This window comes from Heloderma suspectum, chromosome 1, assembly GCF_057233095.1.
Source record: "Heloderma suspectum isolate Gila_16-S chromosome 1, 16-S_ref, whole genome shotgun sequence".
Lineage (NCBI taxonomy): Eukaryota > Metazoa > Chordata > Lepidosauria > Squamata > Helodermatidae > Heloderma > Heloderma suspectum.
Genome location: NC_139458.1, coordinates 120103413 through 120124260, shown reverse-complemented (window position 1 = coordinate 120124260; position 20848 = coordinate 120103413). Strand labels below are relative to the sequence as shown.

Below are 20848 nucleotides of genomic sequence, written 5' to 3'. Positions count from 1 at the left end.
TAATTCTGTAATTTTGAATCATTCTAAAGTACTGAGCGTTTTTGCTTCAGAGTCATCTTTTTTCCCCTTGTTTAGGAATGCAGATTTAATCATTCACCCTATTCAAGGATATTCAGCATTCTCTGCTGCCTTGGGATTATATTATGTCTTGTAACATCGATAGCAGTAGAGTGGACTGGTTTAAAAGTTGCCAAGAAACTACATTGTTTTCTGCTGAATAAAATTATCTTGGCCCCCATGAGGTATTGTACTGTATGCAATAAGAAAAGAGAATGCTATGATAATAGAGTTACATGTAATTGGAAGTTAGCCTTTTATATGCAATTCTACCCTAAATGATTACTTATTGTTTAGTTACTTGTTTTATTTAATTTTTAATGCATTCTGTCCAAAGGACCTCAAACATACAATTGGATTATGAAAGTATACACAGTTTCCTTTTCCAACATTTTAAAACAAACAAGAATATGGGGAGTACACAGAAAGGCATGAAAGACCTAATCTAACATGCCATTCCCATCTACTACCTTCTTTCCCACTTAATCCAACGAGCCAGACTTAATTCATAATCCCAAGGGTCAGTACTTGCCACCCAACCCAATGTGCCTTCCCTCAGCCTAGTCCAGTTCCTAACTCTCACTCAGGAGAATTCTGTCACCATCTCAACTAGGGATATATGGATTTCACTAAATCTGTTCCGTCTGTGTTTCACTGATTGTCAGGCCTCTTTTGTTCTGTCATTGATGGAATCAGATTTTTTTTTACCAGAACGTCATTCTACTTACACTACTTCATATTAGTGCTAATACACATTAACTAATTAGCGTAATTGCATTAGCACAGTTATGCATGTGCTAATTACTATTCCATGCAAATTAGTGCTAATCCCCCCAAGTGAAAAAACAGTCTGCAAGTCCGCAGAATCCACATGACCTGGAATACGCCAGTCCACTGAAGAAACCACAGGTCAGATTCATAGAAATCCAGACTCATCTGAATCTGCTGTGGATTTCTCCAACATCCCTAATCTCAACCCAACTCCACCTTACCTCACCATACAAACTCATTACTCTCCTATCATAGAATCACAAAATTATAGAGCTTGAAGGAGCCAAAATGCCATCTAGTCCAGCCTCTTGTCCAAAAGGACTGTTCATTCACCATCTTCCCTCCTTCTCACACTGATCAACCCATGCATTCCATATTACATGTTACAAGCAAAGAGGAGCAGGTGCATTACAAGAGATGCTGACCCAATGAAGTATGCCCAGCTATACTTCTCCCACCCTAATCCTAGATCTAAGTCCAGTATTTAAGTCCAGATCTAAGTCCAAACATTTCCTCCTCCCACAAACATTGCCCTCACAATAGTCCCCCAGTGGACACTGTGATGTGCTGTTCCTTTAGATCTTTACTTTTGAAATTAACTTTCTTTTTCCTGGCTGACTCTCAGCTCAGTAAAATGCTAACCATGGCTGGTTGGTTACTATGAGTTTCTTGAGAAATGGTTCTAAATTAATGAGACTCTATACATTACAGACACCATATAAAAAGGGGGCTTTTATTGAACAGATAGGCTTTACGTTTTCATTTATTATACACAATTATTTTAAGGATATATTCATTCTTTGGATAATGGATGAAGAATATTTCCTTTCTTTCCAAGTCTTAATAAATTTTGATAATGAAAGGGTAACTACTATCGTGCTTAATAGTAACAGAAGAAAACAATAATGTGAAAACAATAATTAGCAAAACAATTACTAATTTCCCATCAAATTCATCTTTATAATCCTCATGGAACACAGTGGCTTTTTATAGGTCTTCTTGAGGGAATAGTATAGTTTCATCAGAGAGTTGCAAAGAAGTCACTAGAGGCCTGATTAGAATTTTGATTTCTACTACAGAAATACAAGAGAGAGATGGAAGGGAACTTAATGTAAATAATGATGAGGACAGAAATTACTCCTTGTTTAATACATTTATTGCTATATGTTCCTTGCTATGCTTAATAAGGAAGTAACTGACTTGTCAGACCATGGCATTAAAAGTGGATTTCTATATTCAATGCTCCCTTTTCCACATGTGAACCGCCCAGAGAGCTTCGGCTATTGGGCACTATAGAAATGAAATAAATAAATAAATAAATAACTATGGTTCTATTAAAATGTCATAAAGAAGTAAAACAGTTCATGCACATTTCAAAGACTTGTTAAATATGTTCAGAAGAAGCATGTGGTATAGTCCTTATAGATCTTAAAGTAGGAGACTAGATATTTGAATGTCTTCCCACATCAGAAACTCCCTGTCTGAGGAAAGCTAGCATGTCAGGGAGTATTCTAGGCTAGAATGTCTTCTCCTTGACACATTATCTTTTTCAATGTATGAAGTTTGATGGGATGGGATTTTCTCCCTGCAATCTGAAGCGTCCCAGTCCTTAGAGGGCAATGCCATGTGTTTTTTTTCTGAACTTGAATATTAGAACCATAATTAATTGCCATTGAATGTGTCTTGGGACCAGCTACACCTTGATCCATATATGGAAGGGAGACCAACCAAACAGAGTGCCCCACTCCTGTTTGCCCTTCCCTTCCAATGAACTTTCCAGTTTCCACTGTCACCAGGTGGAATTCTTTATTTTCCCCAGCTGCCTCCACTAAACGGCCTTAAAACCCTCTAGGTCTCTTGTAAACACTACCTAAACCCCACACTTTAGGTAGTGTGGGGTTTGGCTTTTAAGCATGGGATGGGTAACCCAACAAGGAGACCACAACAAAATCTTAAAAGTGTACTGGAGAAGTATTATTAAGAAAACGTTTTTAACATCTGATATGTTACCACACACATACTCACAAACAAAACCATAAGAGCAAAAGGGTAAGAAAATAACCAGGGTAAATGCATCTGGCTAAACCTAATTAGACTATGTCCCTATTTTCCAGTTTTTCCCAGCAATATCTTACTGTCAGAGTTCTCAGCTTTTCCAAGCAGCTTTCTTTATTGATCCTTTTTCTTCATTTCTTTCAATCTTCTTTACTGTTTCAGCCTTCTGAAAATCTATTTTTGGCTACTTTTTATATGTCAAAGCTAGCCTGTGCTCTTGTAATTCTGACCAATCAGAAGGTCTTACCTTTATCCTAAATTCCTTTTGCAGAGCTCTTTGCACATAGTTTTGCAAAACCAAAATGACTTCTTGCAAAAGTACAGACCTTTGGTGACACAATGTAAACAAAACCATTTTTCAAGCTCCTTATTTTGCTGACTATCTGTTCAACCACCAGCCCACTCCATTTAGCTCCTCTGTTTTTGTAGATGTACTGGCACCAGGGCCTGAACCTTTTAGCTTTTGGCTGAGTAGACACAGAAGGGAAATTAACTGTATAACATCCAAAACGTGTAAGATAGATAGATAGATAGATAGATAGATAGATAGATAGACAGACAGACAGACAGATAGATAGGAGACAGTTCTGTTCCTTCACATAATGAAAAATCAGTATTATGCTAAGTTTCATTGTGCTCTTCATTTGATCTCCAAATATTTTGCTAGTTTTCTGCTGTTCTTTCTGTCTACTGAATAGGAAACATTTTGCTCGTTTAATTATATTATCCAGTTTGCACAAGGAATGAAAGAGAAATCTGCAGGAGTAATTCAAAGTTCTAAAATACAATTATATATTTTAGAATAGCATAATTCTGTAATTAGAAATGAAGCAAAGTCTGTGTTGTAAAATAACAGTTGTATGGATTTTGTATAGTGCATAGTCTAGGAATAAGTGAAATAGGCATGTCAGTTTTAAAACTTCTTTCAATATCAAACTTGATGGTCTTTATTGACTATTACAGGTTTTTTGAAACAACTCCACTGGGAAGTATCTTGAACAGATTTTCAGCTGATTGTAACACTATTGACCAGGTACATTATAAACATTTTCACTGAAAGTGAATTCTGATTTCCTCAGTCATTTTCAGTACAAACATTAATCTTGATCCAAGCTATATTATTGGACAGTATGAATCATGCTTGTATGAAATAGTATGATAGTATTTTATATAGTTCATTGAAATACTGTCAGAACATTGATATGGTTAGATTCTCATGAGGAAATCTTAAATTTTTTCTCTTTGGAATAAAAAGAAAATGGGGCCTGACAGCTGCATCCAAGGGTTTTACCCTTGATTAACACTGTGGCTGACTTCATTCTGGCCCATTTCTATTGTTAGTTTGACAATGCCTGGGTTCAGATGTAATGCAAAACCATGGTTTGTGCTAACCCAATGAAAAATCCACACCATAGTTTGAGCTTCCAGATATACAATAGGCAAACCATGGGTTTGAGCTGCTTCTCTGCTTTTGTTTTCCATTTGATCAGGACTCAGTCTCATTTTCATAGGTTTACTCCAGTTACAGCAGCCTCTTGAGGTGGAACAATGGCTCTGACTGTGATTTGTCAAAAGTCTGTGAATTCAGACATAACAGCAAACCGCAGTTAGCACAAACTGTGATTTGCAAACCAAATTCCATCTGTGGTTTGTTGTTTGTTTTCCCCAAACCAACCATAGTTAGTGGGCAGGCTTGGGCTCAGATATTAAGACAAACCATGATTTAGCTAAACAAACCATGAGTTCGTGTTACATCTGAATCCAGCCAATACGTTGCTTACTTGTTTCACATTGAGCTATGCCTTAACTTCCTGCAGAAACTGTTCCTGTGTATGACTCTATCACACTAAATACCATTACCCACCTACAAAACTAGTTCAAAGCGCAACATATATATGATCATATTTAACTTTCTCTAGCTTGGACTCTCCCTGAAGTAATTGTACTTGTTCCCATGAGTGGGATCATTTGCTCAAAAGAACCATTGTAGGAAGAGCTCCGCAATATTTTTCTTGGGAGAAAATTCAAAAATAAAAGATTTTGATAACAACCTTTCCTTTTTGCAAGCCAGGAATTCTGAAGTTAGCAATTGCTATAATTAATGGTTCATTCTTTTTTTTTTTTTTTAAAGAATGACAATCAATTGGAGCTGAGCCTTCTGGGGTTTCCACTGGATACTGAGTTTGTTTAACATTGACAGCCTAATTCTGATCTTGTTTACTCCTAAGTAAATCACACTAAGCACAATGAGTCTTACTTCTAAGTAAACATGTTTAGGATTTGGCTGTAAGTGCTTTACAAAGCAATCCTAATGGGATTTGTGGATCCTCCAAATCTCTGCTGACTTGCACCAGCCAGGGCAAGCAGTGGGGATGGGATGGGATGGGATGGACTTACTTTTTTTCCGCCAGAGCATAGGGGTGATCCTGGGACCTATCTGGCCAAAGATGAGGTCTTGGATCCAGTGGATCGAAGACCACCTTTGTCCTGCCCCAGGCATGGCCTGCTTCAGAGCCTACAGTTCCTTGCCACTGGTGAGAATACTACCAGCAGTAAATTCATACACCTGGAGCTTTCTGCAGGCATAACTGGGGCCTCTGAGGCATGAGCCTTGTCCAAGCCTAGTGGAGGGTGACTCCCATCCAATCCTAACCCCTCTTGGATGGCCATCCTTGATTACTGGGATTGCTCTGCCCATTGGTGAAGTTCTTACAACCCAATCCTATGCAGAATTAGCTGCACTAAAGCCAATTCTGCATAGGTTCATCTTAATTGTTTAAAACTTCATTCAGTTCACAGATATACAGACTGGATTCTGCTTGAGCAATGAAGCCATATATACAAAATCCCACCAGAATCCACAACTGAATTTGTTGCAAGGTTGAAAATTTAATATTAAAAACAGTATATGATTTAATTGTGCAAGAAGGAGGAAAGCACCAAACTGATTTAATTTTAGTCTTTATTTACGTGTATTACACTTAATACTTATCATTGTTTTATTGTGTGTGTTTACTTGATTAGCACATTCCTGCCACCCTGGAGTGCTTGAGCCGTTCGACGTTGCTCTGTTTATCCGCTCTTGCTGTGATTTCATATGTTACGCCTGTGTTTCTCATAGCTCTAATTCCTCTTGGTGTCATATGCTATTTCATCCAGAAATACTTTAGAGTAGCATCAAGGTAAGCATTTCCCAAGTACATTACAATGTAGGAAATCTAGTTTGTTTGTATAGGTATGTAGATGTCACAATGATGAGCCCATCTTTGAGCTAATGAATATTCTCTTGCTTTTCCTGGAAGCACTTGTCTTATTTTTTACTCTTTAGAAAGGGCAGCATTTTAGGCTTATATGTAATTTGTTTTATTGTGGTAGATACTCCATTTATTTTCACCTCCAAAATACTGTACAAGTATTTCAAACTTGTAGCGGGGGGAGAGTTGACTGTTTTTAAAACAAACAGAACAGAACAACTAATGTTTGTTTTCAGGGATCTGCAACAGTTGGATGACAGCACCCAGCTCCCATTACTTTCTCACTTCTCAGAGACTGTGGAAGGTCTAACAACTATACGAGCATTCAGGTATTTTTATTTTTATTTTTGCACTGATTTTCCAACACTTCAAGGCGTTTTCTAGTTATGTGCTAAATAATCAGCTTGTCTCCATTTCTGTCCTAAGAGTTTAATAAATACAGATAATCACAATTTATTATCTTTTATTTTATTTATTATCTTTTATTTTATTTATTATCTTTTATTTTATTTATGTATTAAATTTATTAATCGCCCATCTGGCTGGTCAAGCAGCCACTCTGGGTGATGTACAACAATAAAAACAGTTCAAAACAATAAAGTTCAACATTAAAAACATCACATTTCTAAAATTACCCTAGCCCACCCCAAATGCCTGCCTGAACAACCACATTTTTAATGCGTGGCGGAAGCTCATTAAAGAGGGGCATGGCGGAGTTCCCTAGGGAGTTCCATAGAGTGGGGGCCACCACAGAGAAGGCCCTTTCCCTTGTCCTCACCAGCCTGGCTGCCATGGCTGATGGGACAGATAGAAGGCCATCCGAGGCTGATCTTGTTGAGCGGCCTATCTGGTGTTGCTGGAGGCACTCCTTGAGATAGGCTGTGCCAGAACCATATAGGGTTTTAAAGGTTAAAACCAATACCTTGAATTTGGCCCAGAAAACAACTGGTAGCCAGTGCAGCTCCTTCAGCACTGGAGTGATGTGATCTTGCCAGTGGCTGCCTTTAATCAGGCGAGCTGCCGTGTTCTGTACCAGCTGCAGCTTCTGAACCATCATCAAGGGTAACCCCACGTACAGCGCATTACAGTAGTCTAAACGAGAGGAGACCAGGGCATGTACTACCGATGGGAGCAGATGGTCAGGAAGGTAGGGGTGCAGCCACCGTATCAGATGGAGTTGGTACAGCGCTGTCCAGCTCATAGCTGACACCTGAGCCTCCATGGACAGCTGGGAGTCTAAGATGACCCCCAAGCTGCGGACCTGGTCTTTCAAGGGTAACTGTACCCCATTCAACACCAGGTCAACATCCCCCAACCTCCTCTTGTCTCCCACCAAAAGTACCTCAGTCTTGTCAGGGTTCAGCTTCAGCTTGTTCCTCCCCATCCAGCCACTCACCGTCTCCAGACATTTGGACAGGAATTCTACGGCCAACCTTGGTGAAGATTTGAACGAGAGGTAGAGCTGCGTGTCATCCACATATTGATGACACCGCACCTCAAACCTCCTGATAATAGCCCCCAGCGGCTTCACATAGATGTTAAATAGCATCAGGGAGAGGATGGAACCCTGTGGCACCCCACAAGTGAGCGGCCACAGGTCCGAAACCTCCTCTCCCAGTGCTATCCTCTGGTACCTGCCGGAGAGGAAGGACCAGAACCACCGTAATATGGTGTCTCCAATGCCCAACCCCTCCAGGCAGTCCAGGAGGATACCGTGGTCAACGGTATCAAAAGCCACTGAGAGGCTGAGGAGAACAAGGAAGGAGCATTCGCCCCTATCCAGACCCTCCTCATATAATAAATAAAATAAATGCTAAGTGAGTGATTTCTTTGTCAGTGCCCTCTGTGCTTCCCCAATAAGGTATGTTTTCTGCCATGTCTTGTGTCAGGAGACTTGTTCCCATATCTCATCAGAAGGAGAACTCATGGAGAATTTCTTGGGGGTGGGGTTGTTTTGGGATGTTTGGACAAGTGACCTAGTGGCTTTATATGTTGGGCTCCAAATACACTATGTGGAGTTATATATTATGGCACAAATTACTCCATTGTAAACTGAAGCAACAAGTCCCATAGCAAAACACTAAAGTGCAACTGTTTTAGCAGTGAATGGATTCATGGGTAGAACTCCCCCCCCCCATCAACTTGTTGCCCAGTTATGACCCGTGTAATAGCAAGATTGCTTTTGAAGAAGCTGTGATGGTTTTACGGGTAAATTAGTTACGAGTTTCCTTTTAAGAACCACTACTTCTGACTGTTTTAGTGTCAGAACCCCAGCAGCTGGCACAAACTCCCTTCTTCACAGCTGTTTTGGAAAGTAGAGCTTAGGGAGAGGAGAGCAAAGTGACTGAAGCAAGAGCACTGGTTGTGGAGTGTGTCCCCTCTTCTCCCAAAACTCAACTTCAAGCATGGGCACCCTAATGCAATGGCAGAAGTAGGCAGAAAATGAGAAACAGCCAAATTAGAAAGGAAGCAGTATGTTTCCATTGCAAAGTTCCAATTTGCACAAGTGCATCTTACAATATTTGTCTTGACTGGCACTGAGTCCTCATAGCCTGCTAGCTATTTTCAGTTGTATGAACCGCCTGGGTAGAATATAAGCAGCAAAATTAGTTCTATATTTATGTTTTAATTACTATGATCATCACATATCTGTTAGTCTTCTAGCATCTGTTCTTGTTCATTGGCATTTTTCACATTCACCATGAGGCAAATGAAACCTACCTTTCCATCATGTTTTTAATCCCTTTCTTTTTAATTTCTAACCTTCTCCACTTGGGGAGAACATAAAAATGCCCTTGTAGCCATTAATGCAATACTGTATGGAGCTTTGCTGGAACAAATAATTCCCCATGCTGTCTTACTTATACTTTCATTTCATTAAAACATCCTCTGTAGATTTCAATCTGTCACCTTGAAATTAATTGCTGCCTGGTAGGGCAAGCTCAAAATTTAGGCAGACAAACTGAATTCAAACTAATTGATAAACCTCTGACACAGACAAAAGCAGACATTTGCCAGTTTGTGTATTTTATTTACCACCAAGCTTCTGCGTACAACTTAGCTATATTTAGGTGCTTCTTTTCAGCTGCCTTGCATTAGGTGACATTTGAAGTTTGGTTTCTAATCTCTAAGCAAAGTACTCAGATCTTGAGTTTCTAAAATTAGCTTAGTAGCAGAACCAAGTTAAAGAGCTAGTTAGCATATCCTTGTATTTCTTGATCTCATATTAGCTGTCCTGGGTCTGATCAACATGGGCAATTAAAAGAAATCTATCTGATTCCAAAGCAGAAATAGGTTTTTATACATATATTACAAATATATTTTATATGTCACCATCTCTGTATGTTGTTTTGCCCAACACATAACACATTCTACTTTATCTAAGCTATACATAAAATGTAAACCGTAATGCCTAAGTAAATGTTCAGTAGCAGAGAACTGGAATTTAAACTAAAGGCACAATCCTATAGGTTGCACCCTCATATAATATTTTGAAGATAGGGCTGACTTTAATATTTTTAACACATAGTCTTCACTGTATAGTTCTCAGAATAACCTGCCCAAATCCTCCTACCAATTTCTACCATGGTTATACATGGAAAGTCTATTGTTACCTACGTTTCTTCATATGAGCTCCCTTTCTCAGCCATTGTTGGTCCAAGATTTCGTTTCAAAAGTGCTTATTTAGCATAAGGCAGGCTATTAAATCTGACTTGCTCTTACTGAATGGGAAGTCACTCTATCATCTGGATGTCTTTATTTAATGGATTATATTAGTGCTTTCTGGTAATGTGTCTTATATATTTAAGAAAAAGCAAATATCTTCATTGTGTTCATCCGTCATTTTTCATTTTTCTTTTATAAAGGTATGAATCCCGGTTTAAACAGAAGCTTCTTGAGTATACGGATTCTAACAACATCGCTTCCCTTTTCCTTACAGCTGCCAATCGCTGGCTGGAAGTTCGGATGGCAAGTACATTATCCTACTCTATATAGATGGCAGGAAATGATCTGTCATGACAGTGTTTACTCTTATTTAGCTGATTTAGGATTGCCCATTGTTTTCTAGTAAGGGTCCATATTAGTTGGAAAGGCTCTTTTTTTATTTCTACATCTACTACCCAGGGAAAATCTTAACTTTGTGGATTTCTGCTTCTCACACAGCTGTTAAAGGAGTAACAGCCTTGCAGAAAGAAAGAAAAAAATTGACAATCCTAAACAGGCTTTAGTTCATGCCTTTGCAAGCAGCGGTGCAGCTGGGGCTGGATCTTGGGGCCAAAGTTCACTCCCCCCCCCGCCGCAAATGACCACCTAGAGAGAGGCAGGTGATGGTGACAGTGACAGACAGGCCTGAGAATAGTGCCAGCGCTGGCATGGGCATGCTGGGGCCACCAGGGCTGATACTGGTCACCAGAGCATTCTTTAAATTTTCTTATTTTAAAAAACATTTTATGCTTGGGGCAGGCAGGCATGTATGTACATGGTTACAGGTGCTCAATTTATTATTTTTACTTTAAGTATGTATGTTCTGTTTCTACAATAAAACTGTGCTTATTCCCAAGTAAATGTGTTTAGCATCAGGGCAACAGAAACTAACACCATTTTATTCTTGAAATCATGATGGTACCATAATCTAAGTGTGGTTAAAATATGAAACTGCCCATGCTCAGACTATTTTATTTATTTATTTATTTATTTATTTCATTTCTATACCGCCCAATAGCCGAAGCTCTCTCTAAGTCTCTCTAAGACTATTTATTTTTAAATCAGGGTTAGCAAATTATCTTCTGTTTCTTGTTTTTTGTTTTGCTCTAATGTATCATGAGTATAGAAGCAGTTGTAAAGCATAAAATTGTGGGTGGGTGGTGGGGAGGAAGAATGTAAATGTTTGTTATGTGCTTCAGAATTGAAGTAATACTGTCTAAAGCAGAGGCCCATAAAACCATTCAGTCCAGGATCTAAAATTACCTAGCTGCACCTCTGTTTGCAAATCATCCATTTAAAGCTTTGTTCACACATTACAGTGCATCCCAAGTATAGTTTTATTATATTAGCCAGCAAACATCAACTGCTTTCCCCAGATCATTGTGTCTAAAGAACTCTACAAGGTCAAAGGGATTAATCCTTACCACAAGATGCTGCTTTTTTCCACTGTGGTTGCCTAAATACTTGACCTAGCCAAATGATCCTTTGTTGACTGCTTCATGTTAAAAACTGACCAGAAAATAAGCCTGCTTGAAGATTATCTGATGCTTTTGGGCCTGTTGGGGGATTGGGTTTGTTAACACAAATTATGTGTGTTGTAGAGCATGGGAATCTTTAGGTCACTAACTGTACACAACAGGAGAGCTTGAACACCTTTCAGTTTCAGCAATTTCCAATGGTCTGTTTGAATTTATTAAAAATAGTTGAATTGTTGATACCTTATCAAATATGTGGTAAGTGCCAGTGTGGTGTAGCGATTAGAGAGTAGGGGCTTCTCCACATGGGGCTTTTATCCTATGATTGAGATTGGTTACTCACAGAGGTTTGCGGGTCCTTTATATAACGTCGTCATCCTCCAGCGCCTCTCCCGTGGTTTCCAACCATTCCCACAGCTTAATTTGAAATGGAAATAATAAACTAATAAAAAGAGCCAGTTTGAATTTGTCCGTGTAAAGAGGAAGTGGCGCTGTAACAACAGTGTTTCATTATACTGGCTGTATAATGAAACATATAGAACTTGCAGATAAAGGGGGAAAGGGGTGGGGAGGGAAGCATTTGTAAAGGTCTGATCTTAATCCCACAGAGAATCTGGAAGCAGAAGCCCAGGTAAAATCGCAGGATAAAAAGCCCCTGTGTGGAGAAGCCCTAGGACTGAAGACACCCTGGTTCAAATCCTAATTCAGCCAGTGAGTGACCTTGGGCCAATTTCTCTCTCTCTCAGCCTAACCTACTTTACAGGGTTGGTATGAGGACAAGATGGGTAGTGGGAGAACCATGTATGATTCTTGAAGGAAGGGTGGGATAAAAAGATAATAGAGAAAAAGAACAATGATATCTTCTTGTATGCTATGATTATTTATATTATTATTTCTTTAGGAATATATTGGGGCATGTGTGGTGCTCATTGCAGCTGTTGCTTCAATTACGAACTCTCTGTACAGTCAACTGTCTTCAGGTCTTGTAGGCTTAGGACTCACCTATGCTCTAATGGTAAGTAGATTGAAAAGGAGAGGCTCCATCAAGGTATTAAAGTTGCCATTCAATCCACATTTGTCTCCCACAATATGCAACATGTGATAGGCCTAAACATTCAGTTGTCTCACGTTTAGCAAACTGGCTGCTGTGGCCAAACACTGCAACCATAAAAATGGACTGGGAGAAATAAAAGTGCATAATCCTAAGAATTTTATTGATAACCTACTGCAGCCTCACTGACAGACGTTACAGTGTCTTAAATACTATTCAGATATTTTGACTTCTGGATAATGAGACTCTCCTTTTCTTATGAGAGCAGACAGTGGGCAGTATCCGACTGTGTCAGCAGAAATTAGGTTCTGAACTATGTGAAAGGAAAATCCAACTAAAGTAATGTTTGTACAAGCACGTCTGTACAAGTGGTGATGCAACTGCTTGCACAAGCATAATACGCAAGCACTTGCACAATAAATAGATTCAGTAGAGCTCCATTAGTGCTATTTGAGTTTGCAGAATGACACTATTGAATATTGTCCATTGACTTTAGATAAGTGCTTATGAGATCTTTGCTATATGTTATACCAGTTACAGACACATATCTTATTTAGCAATTTATTTTAGGTATCTAACTACCTAAACTGGATGGTTCGCAACCTGGCTGATATGGAACTCCAGCTTGGAGCTGTGAAAAGATTCAATGGCCTTATAAAAACAGAAGCTGAGAATTATGAAGGGCTCCTTTGTGAGTATGATGTGGTATAAGCTGCAGAAAAGGCTTGTTAAAATGCTTAATAATTCCTAGTGAAGTGAACTTTTAAAAGACTATTTATCACCAGTGGTTGCTATTTATATATATATATATATATATATATATATATATATATATATATATATATGTATGTCTGTATGTATATATTGCTTTCCATTTAGCTCCAGCACAGATTCCTCAGAACTGGCCTGACCAGGGTGAGATTCAAATACTAAACCTGAGTGTCCGCTATGACAGTACTCTGAAGCCTGTGCTAAAACATGTCAATGCCCACATCTCTCCAGGACAAAAGGTAATACAGAAATGATAACTCCAGATGGCACCTTTAGCTATCAAAAGACAAGATAAAACTATTTTAGGCTGCAATCCTATCCATAGTTAGCTGGAAGTAAGCTCTATTGAACTCAGTGGGACTTACTTCTCAGTAGACATGCATAGGATTGTTTTGTTAATCTTTGCTATTATCTTTCAATATTGTTTAAATGCTTGCTTATTAAAATGTTTTCCGTTATACTGGCACCTCTTCAGTGTAATCCTAAACATATGTACCCAGAAGTAAGCTCCACTGAGCTCAGTGGGATTTACTCTCAGGTAAGCATGCACAGATAGCATCACCGATGCAATGAACATGAACTTGAGCACACTCCGGGAGAGAGTGGAGGACAGAAAGGCCTGGCATGCTATGGTCCATGGGGTCATGAAGAGTCGGACACGACTGAACGACTGAACAACAACAAAGCATGCACAGAGTTGCACTCCTGGTCCTATGCTATGATATTTGATACCCAAAGTAATACACATTGATTTATAAAAAGATATTTTTGCTCCTCGTTCCAATGTTTCCCTTCCTTTTTCCCCTCACACATTATCAGAGTCAAAAACCTCAGGCTTAAAACAACAAAAAGAAAAATATTCTAATGTTTCATTTAACTTTGGTTGCTGAATTCTCCGTGTTCTCTAATCACATTCCCAGCACTGGGTGACATCCAGTGTCATGCAAGCATCTTCTGCTTGTGAAATGGGAGTTCCCCTTCCTCTCCTCCCCTATGAACTCCCCAAGTCCTTCAAAATCTGTTCTGGGGGGTCCCCAACCATGTGGGGTAGATTTGGAACGTGTAGCAAGACTGCAAAAAGGGGGGTCCATTTACTGCCATTGTCCATTCTGCTGGCAGACAGATACAGTTCGATACAACCCCCATTAATATGAGATTATTTCTTGAGTCATTTAGGTGGTTGTCTAGTGCAGAAGAAGATCCTTCTTACACATAAACACACTGTCTAGAATGATATGCAATGCTAGTAATACTCCTAAATCCAAGTTGCTCATAAATGATTTAATCATTTAAAACAGAATCAAGTATGCCAATGGAAATCTAACTCACTTTTAAGTTAATATCTTCTCTGCCATTTCTGTTATAAACATATGTTTTATTTCTGCTTTGCAGATTGGAATATGTGGCCGAACAGGCAGTGGAAAATCATCTTTTTCTCTTGCCTTTTTCAGAATGGTTGACACCTTTGAAGGTAAGGCTGTACCTGTGCATGTACCTGTGAGCATTTTGGTTTTAGTTCTATTGGCATTGTTTCCAGCTTTATTCCGAATGAGGAGACCGTCTGTCCTTTGCTCATTCCTGACACATTAATCTCCCAAGCTCACAAAATATTATTTGACTTTGGCTATTTGCTGCCCTCTCCCCAATAAAGCAGCAAAGAGCAAGTGTTTTTCTTTTTAAACCAGACTTCAGATTTTGCTTTCTGTATGATGAATAACATTTTAGCATGTTTGTACTGGTAGATGTGGCTAGCCGCACTGAAGTTAGTAATAAAATGACCATTTATTTCAGCAGTGACAGAATTAACTGGCAATCTTTGTGTTCTTAAGTGTGTATTAATTAGGATATGCCAAATTCATAATGAAACTCTAATACCTTTCTTTCATGATTTAGCAGCTTCAATAGCAAAGCGGTTTCTGCTGGAGATGCTTTCTGAAAGCATTAGAAGTATCAGTATCCCACTCCATCATAACCAGCACTCAATGTTCTCACCGAGTTTTAGTTTATGGAACAGGGCTTTAAGAAATGTAAGAGGCAAGATTCTGCACAAGTATAGGTCAAGACAAAAGTGTGAGATAGAGATAGATAGATAGATAGATAGATAGATAGATAGATAGATAGATAGATAGATAATTTTTTTAAATCTAGAGTTCTGTGGCTGGAATTCATTCATGGCATGTGCCTTCTCCCTGAACCCCCCAAAATCTGCTCTTGGGGTACCCCCTGGAACAGTGTAAAAGAGGACTGCAGGGAAAAGGGGGAGATATCATCCCCCCCTTTCCATTTGCAGAAGCTTCCACTGGATTCAAGCCAAAGCAGTTCACAGATGGCCTCCTTCTCTTCACAGCAAAGTACCTTGTGATCCAAACCATAGCATCTGATGCACAGTTCCATATCAGGATCCTAGCTTTCATTTTTTTTAAGTTAGTTTCTAGCTCGTTGGGTTGTGAATGTGCAAGCAATATGTATTTTCAGCAGATGGGAAGAGACCTTGGAGTACAATTTAGCCAAAATCAGCTATTTTTGAGTCTCATTGATTTCAATGAGGCAAAGTTACGCAAATGCTTATTTCTCTCATTGAATTCAATGGGATATAAAGGTGTTTTAACTTTGGCTGGCTCATGCACTGGCTTATTCTGGGCTAACTACAGCTCTCCAGATTAAGGTTGCATCTTGCATCCAGTTACATGTGTTTTAGTACCATTTATCTCAATAAGAATTAGTAAAGTTTAACTGGGCCCAAAAACGATCCTAACTTCTCTGCTCTATATACCTATATAGGTGCAGTAAGGAGTAGTGTGCACTGCTGTAGCTACAGTGGCATCCTGTGTGAAGTACTGCTCTCTGGACGTGTGCCCATAAAATGTGTTTTACCTTCAGTGTAATGTAATGTAAAAAGTAGCCTTGTGATGAAGAGCATAAACACCATTCATTTTTTAAAAAACAACAGGAAGGATCATTATAGATGGCATAGACATTGCCAAGCTCCCCTTGCAAACCCTGAGATCCAGGCTGTCAATCATTCTTCAAGATCCTATTTTGTTCAGCGGCACAATACGGTAAGTGTTAAAATGATCACCTAAGTCAAGGGTGCAGAACCTCTTTCAGCCCAAGGGCCAAATTCCATTTCAGAGAAGCTCTTGGGGACTGGATTCCAGTGGTGGGTGAGACTGAAGGCAAAAGGGGCAGGGCCAAAAAACTACAAACACATTATAAGACTACAAGCATATTATAGCTTAAAGCTCTTGCTGCCAGCAAATAAGCATTAGGAGAGGCATTTCAACCTTTTAGAATCAGAGAAAACTGCACAAAAATGGTAAGTGGATGAGGGAAAGGGGCATGAATTTTTGGTGACCCCCAGAGGGCCAGATTTGGCTGCCAAGCCTGAGATTCTGCACCCCTGATGTAAGTAATTAGACACATACATGATTATGGTCTGCACTATATGTCAGGTCTTGCAATTGGGATAGAGATGGTTGTTGCAAAATCATTCCTAGTTGCTGCTGGGACTTCCTGTTCCATTATCTCTCAGTGGGTAAAGAGGAATGCTATCCATAAGAAAAAGAGAACAGACTAAGGGCATCTCTACATCAGTCTAAAATCCTGCATTTAAAATGGGGCTTTCTGCTTCCGTTTTAAATGCAGGATCCCTACAACTCCCCTCCTTCTCCCCGTATCTGAGTCATCCATATATTTTATTGATCTTGCCCTTCTTCTTGCCACTTTTCCTCTTTTCACGGAGGGAACTCAAAGAGGTAATTTGATAGCTCATTATCTGCATTTTTATCTATTTAAAAACGGAACAAAGGGCATTTAGTGCAGGAGACACCCTGAAGGATCATGGAGCCTGCAAACTTCCATGAGTGAGCCATCTCAATTGCAGGATAAAAGCTCCGTGTGAAGAAATCCTAATGCTTTGATGCATTATTTTGGCCTTGGTCTACAAGCCTCCCTGGGTCCAAAGACACAATTGTCTGAAAAGAAGCTACACAGAAGAGAATGTCAGAGTTTCTAGATATGCCCCTTTTATGATATTTGGCTGGATTTTACAATGAAAATATGTGGCTGATTATTTCCTGTGTTTACTTGAACATGGCATGAATTATTTATAATAGATGAAATGGCTATCTGTATTCATTTGTTCATGCCTGTCCCAAGCATTTTTATATTATTTGGGTCTGTGCTAGATATGTAGTTACATTAATAAATAAAGCATAGTTCTCTTGCTGGACTGGCAGTCTTTGAGATCCTGTATTTTAAACTGCAAAATAAAAACACAAAGGCAGTTATTACAAGTTGCTTTTCACTACATGTGACAAAAAGCTAAGAGATTTGATACTGTTTGGTCATTTTTCTTTTCACAGATTTAACTTGGATCCAGAAAATAAATGCACAGACAGCATGCTGTGGGAAGCTTTAGAAATAGCACAACTGAAGCATGTGGTGAAAGCTTTACCCGGGGGGTTAGGTAATAACTCGTGTGTGTGTGTGTGTGTGTGTGTGTGGCGGGGTGGGTGTTATCATGGAGGGAACTGGGATCCAGTGGAAGCTTCCTGTTCTCCAGGCCCTGCCCCCTTCCCAAGCTCTTGCCTCGTTATTTCCATTTCTTTTAATGGATCACTATTTGGTACTATAAATTACATATGTGGGTCCCCCAATCCAGATTGGAACTGCAGTGAGAGGAGGGAAAGGTTAAAGCCCCCTATTGCACACACTGAAGTCCAAATCCAGTCTGACTTACCCTAGAGTCTGATTTGGCCCTTAGTCATTTCAGTGACATGGTCATGACTTCTATTGGATGTTGCCCAAATTATGCTTTCCCCACTTTTTTTTTTTTAAACCCCTGCACAGGTGTGTGTTGGGGAATTTTGGGAAGAAAGCACTATGAATAATTAAGAGAATTATGTTATACTGAAATAAGAGAAGGGATTCCATTCTAGAAAAACACCCCAGGCACAGCTCATACCAGTTCCTGGAGTGCCTGAATGTGGTTGGGGTGGTTTTGAATGGGAATCAAAGTGATGTGTAACTATGTGAATGGTATGTGAGCATGTGTGTTTGTATAGGGAGCGGTGCATGCAGAGATCGCCTAATGTAGGTACTGTCTGAGTTGTGACTGTGTATAAGAGAGAAACACAGACCGAGGGGGGATGGGTATAACAAAGAACTCTCCCATGAATTTTCACAGGTCTCCACATCTCTAAATATTAATTTTATTTTAACCAGATGCTATAGTCACAGAAGGTGGAGAAAATTTCAGCCAAGGGCAAAGACAGCTGTTCTGCTTAGCCAGGGCATTTGTACGGAAGACAAGTATTTTCATCATGGATGAAGCGACAGCATCTATTGACATGGCAACTGTGAGTTTAGTGTGTCAAGCATTCTTTACAAATAACATAATATTCCTAAAAACAAAGCAAAATGGTTTGTTTACTAATTAGCTAAATTATAACCTGTGTTTAAATTGATTAAAGTGACTCTGAATTAATTAACAGAAATATTTGTTGCCTGCTTGTGTAGGAAAACATTCTTCAGAAGGTTGTAATGACTGCATTTGCTGATCGTACTGTGGTGACAATTGCAGTAAGTATAAATTAATTGTATTTTGCTACTGAGATGCTATGTATTTGTAACATAATTGTAACTTTTAACATGGCCTCTTCACCCTTGCTTCTAAAATAATATCTAATTAAAGATAGATATAAAATATTTCAGATTTTCTTGACACAGTCTCAAGAAAAAAGCTCTTTCTGTAACAAAAAAAATGTTGCTAGTAAAGTATCTCTAATTCAACAGTATCTCAAAAAATGTTTTTTCAACATTCCAATAGGCTCAGTTACAAATGTGTCTATGCATAAGATGTTTCACTTATTTCAGGCAAATTGCATACTGCAAACCAAAAAGAACAGGTCAGCAGTGATCCCGGGGACTGCTCAGAAGAGATCCTCACTTGGGAATTTCTACAAAGCTTTTCCTGGCAGCAGCTCCCAGATGGCTTGCTGGTGATTTTTCTGTTTCTCAGCTAACATGAACTGGGAGCTCTATCTGGGAAACTGTATAGAACCCAAGTGTTTACTTCAACCATTTTTATACTAATTCTGAACTCCCATTACCTCTGAAGTATTTCATCAAATGAGCAGATGACATTTTGAAATTGTAGGCTTGAACAGCAATATTTTTGTGAATGAGAAGCTTCAAACTAACTGCTGTTTCACTGGGGGGGAAATCCCCAAACTGATTGGACACAACCATAGTGTTCTATGGCTTCTTGGCACTTATGAGATGCCCAGCAACTTCCACCAACATGGAAAGGGGGCAAAAGGACTGGCAATTTTGAGCACAAGCAGGGCTTAGAAGCAGTTCCAGCACTTAAAGTGACAGAAGCACCCAAAAGCTCAGATCTGTTTAGTCTATTCAGGAGTGCAGGCCAAGGTAGGAGACATTTCAATTAATTTTATTTATAACAGGTTGGATCCAGATTTATACTAGATCAACTGCACTGACAGAAATGGAATTTCCCATCTCCTCCTTCCCACAGCAGCCCCTCCAGACCCCTGAAAATGCTACACAGAGCATTTGTAGAACTGTGTAGAGCTATGGGGTCTCCATTCAGCAGGGAGACCCCGCTGAATGGGGTGACCTATTTTGTGGAGGGAGGATCCCCCAAAATCAGCCAGAGGGATCTTCTGCAAGCAGAGCCTTTCCTCTTGTGGAAAGTCTCTTCCTCTCCTGGCTCCAACTGAAAATCATTTATGTTCACTTTTCAGTCATAAAGAGGCCCTCAGTGTGGCTCACAATGAAAGTTAAAATATAATAAAAACCAAGACCAGAATAAAACAATCAAACCAAATTAAAAACAAGGCAGGTGTTGTTGTTTTTAAAAGGTCTTACCAGCTCACTTAAAGTGTAAAAAGGAGGGAGCCAACTGAACCTCTCTAGGGAGGGAGTTCTAGAACCTGGGTGCCACAGTAGAAAAGGCCCTGTCTTGCTTTCTGAGTAACCATGGCCTTGTGGGTGGTGGGGTGATATTGAACACAGTGGTTAGACTGGATTATATGGGAGGAGCAGTCTGTTCTTCAGATATACTGGTCCCATACCATTTAGGGCTTTATAGGTATGAACCAGTGCTTTAAATTGTGTCTAAAAAACAAACTTGAAACCAGTGCATCTTTTTAAAAAATCTGAGTGATATGCTCTGAGAAGCAAGCTCTGCTAGGGGGTCATGATGTTGCTCTCTGTATCACAATGATTGAAGTGATAATCTACAGTCCAGCGAGTGGAGAAACTTCAGTAGAATGAAATAGTTTTTCTCAGATTTGTGTTTTGATAGTAACATGAATGAACTAAAAGTGCTTCTTTCCTAGATGTTGTATTTGGTAATTAGAATTCTCATCATATCTATTTGTTTTACAGCACCGGGTGCATACTATTCTCAATGCAGATATGGTTATTGTAATGAAGAGAGGAGTTATTCTGGAATATGATAAACCAGAGGTTCTGCTGGAGCAAGAAGGGAGTGTGTTTGCTTCTTTTGTCCAAGCAGACAAGTAGATATAAATAAACTGAATCTTTTGAAAGTGCAATTTTATTATCCATTTTCTAATTCTGTAAACTACCTGTAAATAAAAATACTGACTATTTAATAATACAGGGCTCAGTCTCTCCATTCTCAAGAAATAAAAATAAAGAATTGTTTTATCTCAGATATA

General features: G+C 39.3%; 1 protein-coding gene across 1 annotated transcript in view; it reads left to right on the top strand.

The window, feature by feature from the left end:
• ABCC8 (ATP binding cassette subfamily C member 8) overlaps positions 1-20848 on the top strand; it is a 130559-nt gene extending 109711 nt beyond the window's left edge. The window contains exons 26-39 of the mRNA XM_084855031.1: positions 76-242; positions 3847-3916; positions 5908-6065; positions 6374-6466; positions 10004-10106; positions 12219-12332; positions 12939-13059; positions 13248-13378; positions 14532-14610; positions 16090-16198; positions 17504-17607; positions 18366-18499; positions 18660-18722; positions 20553-20848. Coding sequence (XP_084711157.1) covers positions 76-242; positions 3847-3916; positions 5908-6065; positions 6374-6466; positions 10004-10106; positions 12219-12332; positions 12939-13059; positions 13248-13378; positions 14532-14610; positions 16090-16198; positions 17504-17607; positions 18366-18499; positions 18660-18722; positions 20553-20690 — 1584 coding nt within the window. The 3' untranslated portion in view covers positions 20691-20848. The remainder of the gene's footprint in view (positions 1-75; positions 243-3846; positions 3917-5907; positions 6066-6373; positions 6467-10003; positions 10107-12218; positions 12333-12938; positions 13060-13247; positions 13379-14531; positions 14611-16089; positions 16199-17503; positions 17608-18365; positions 18500-18659; positions 18723-20552) is intronic.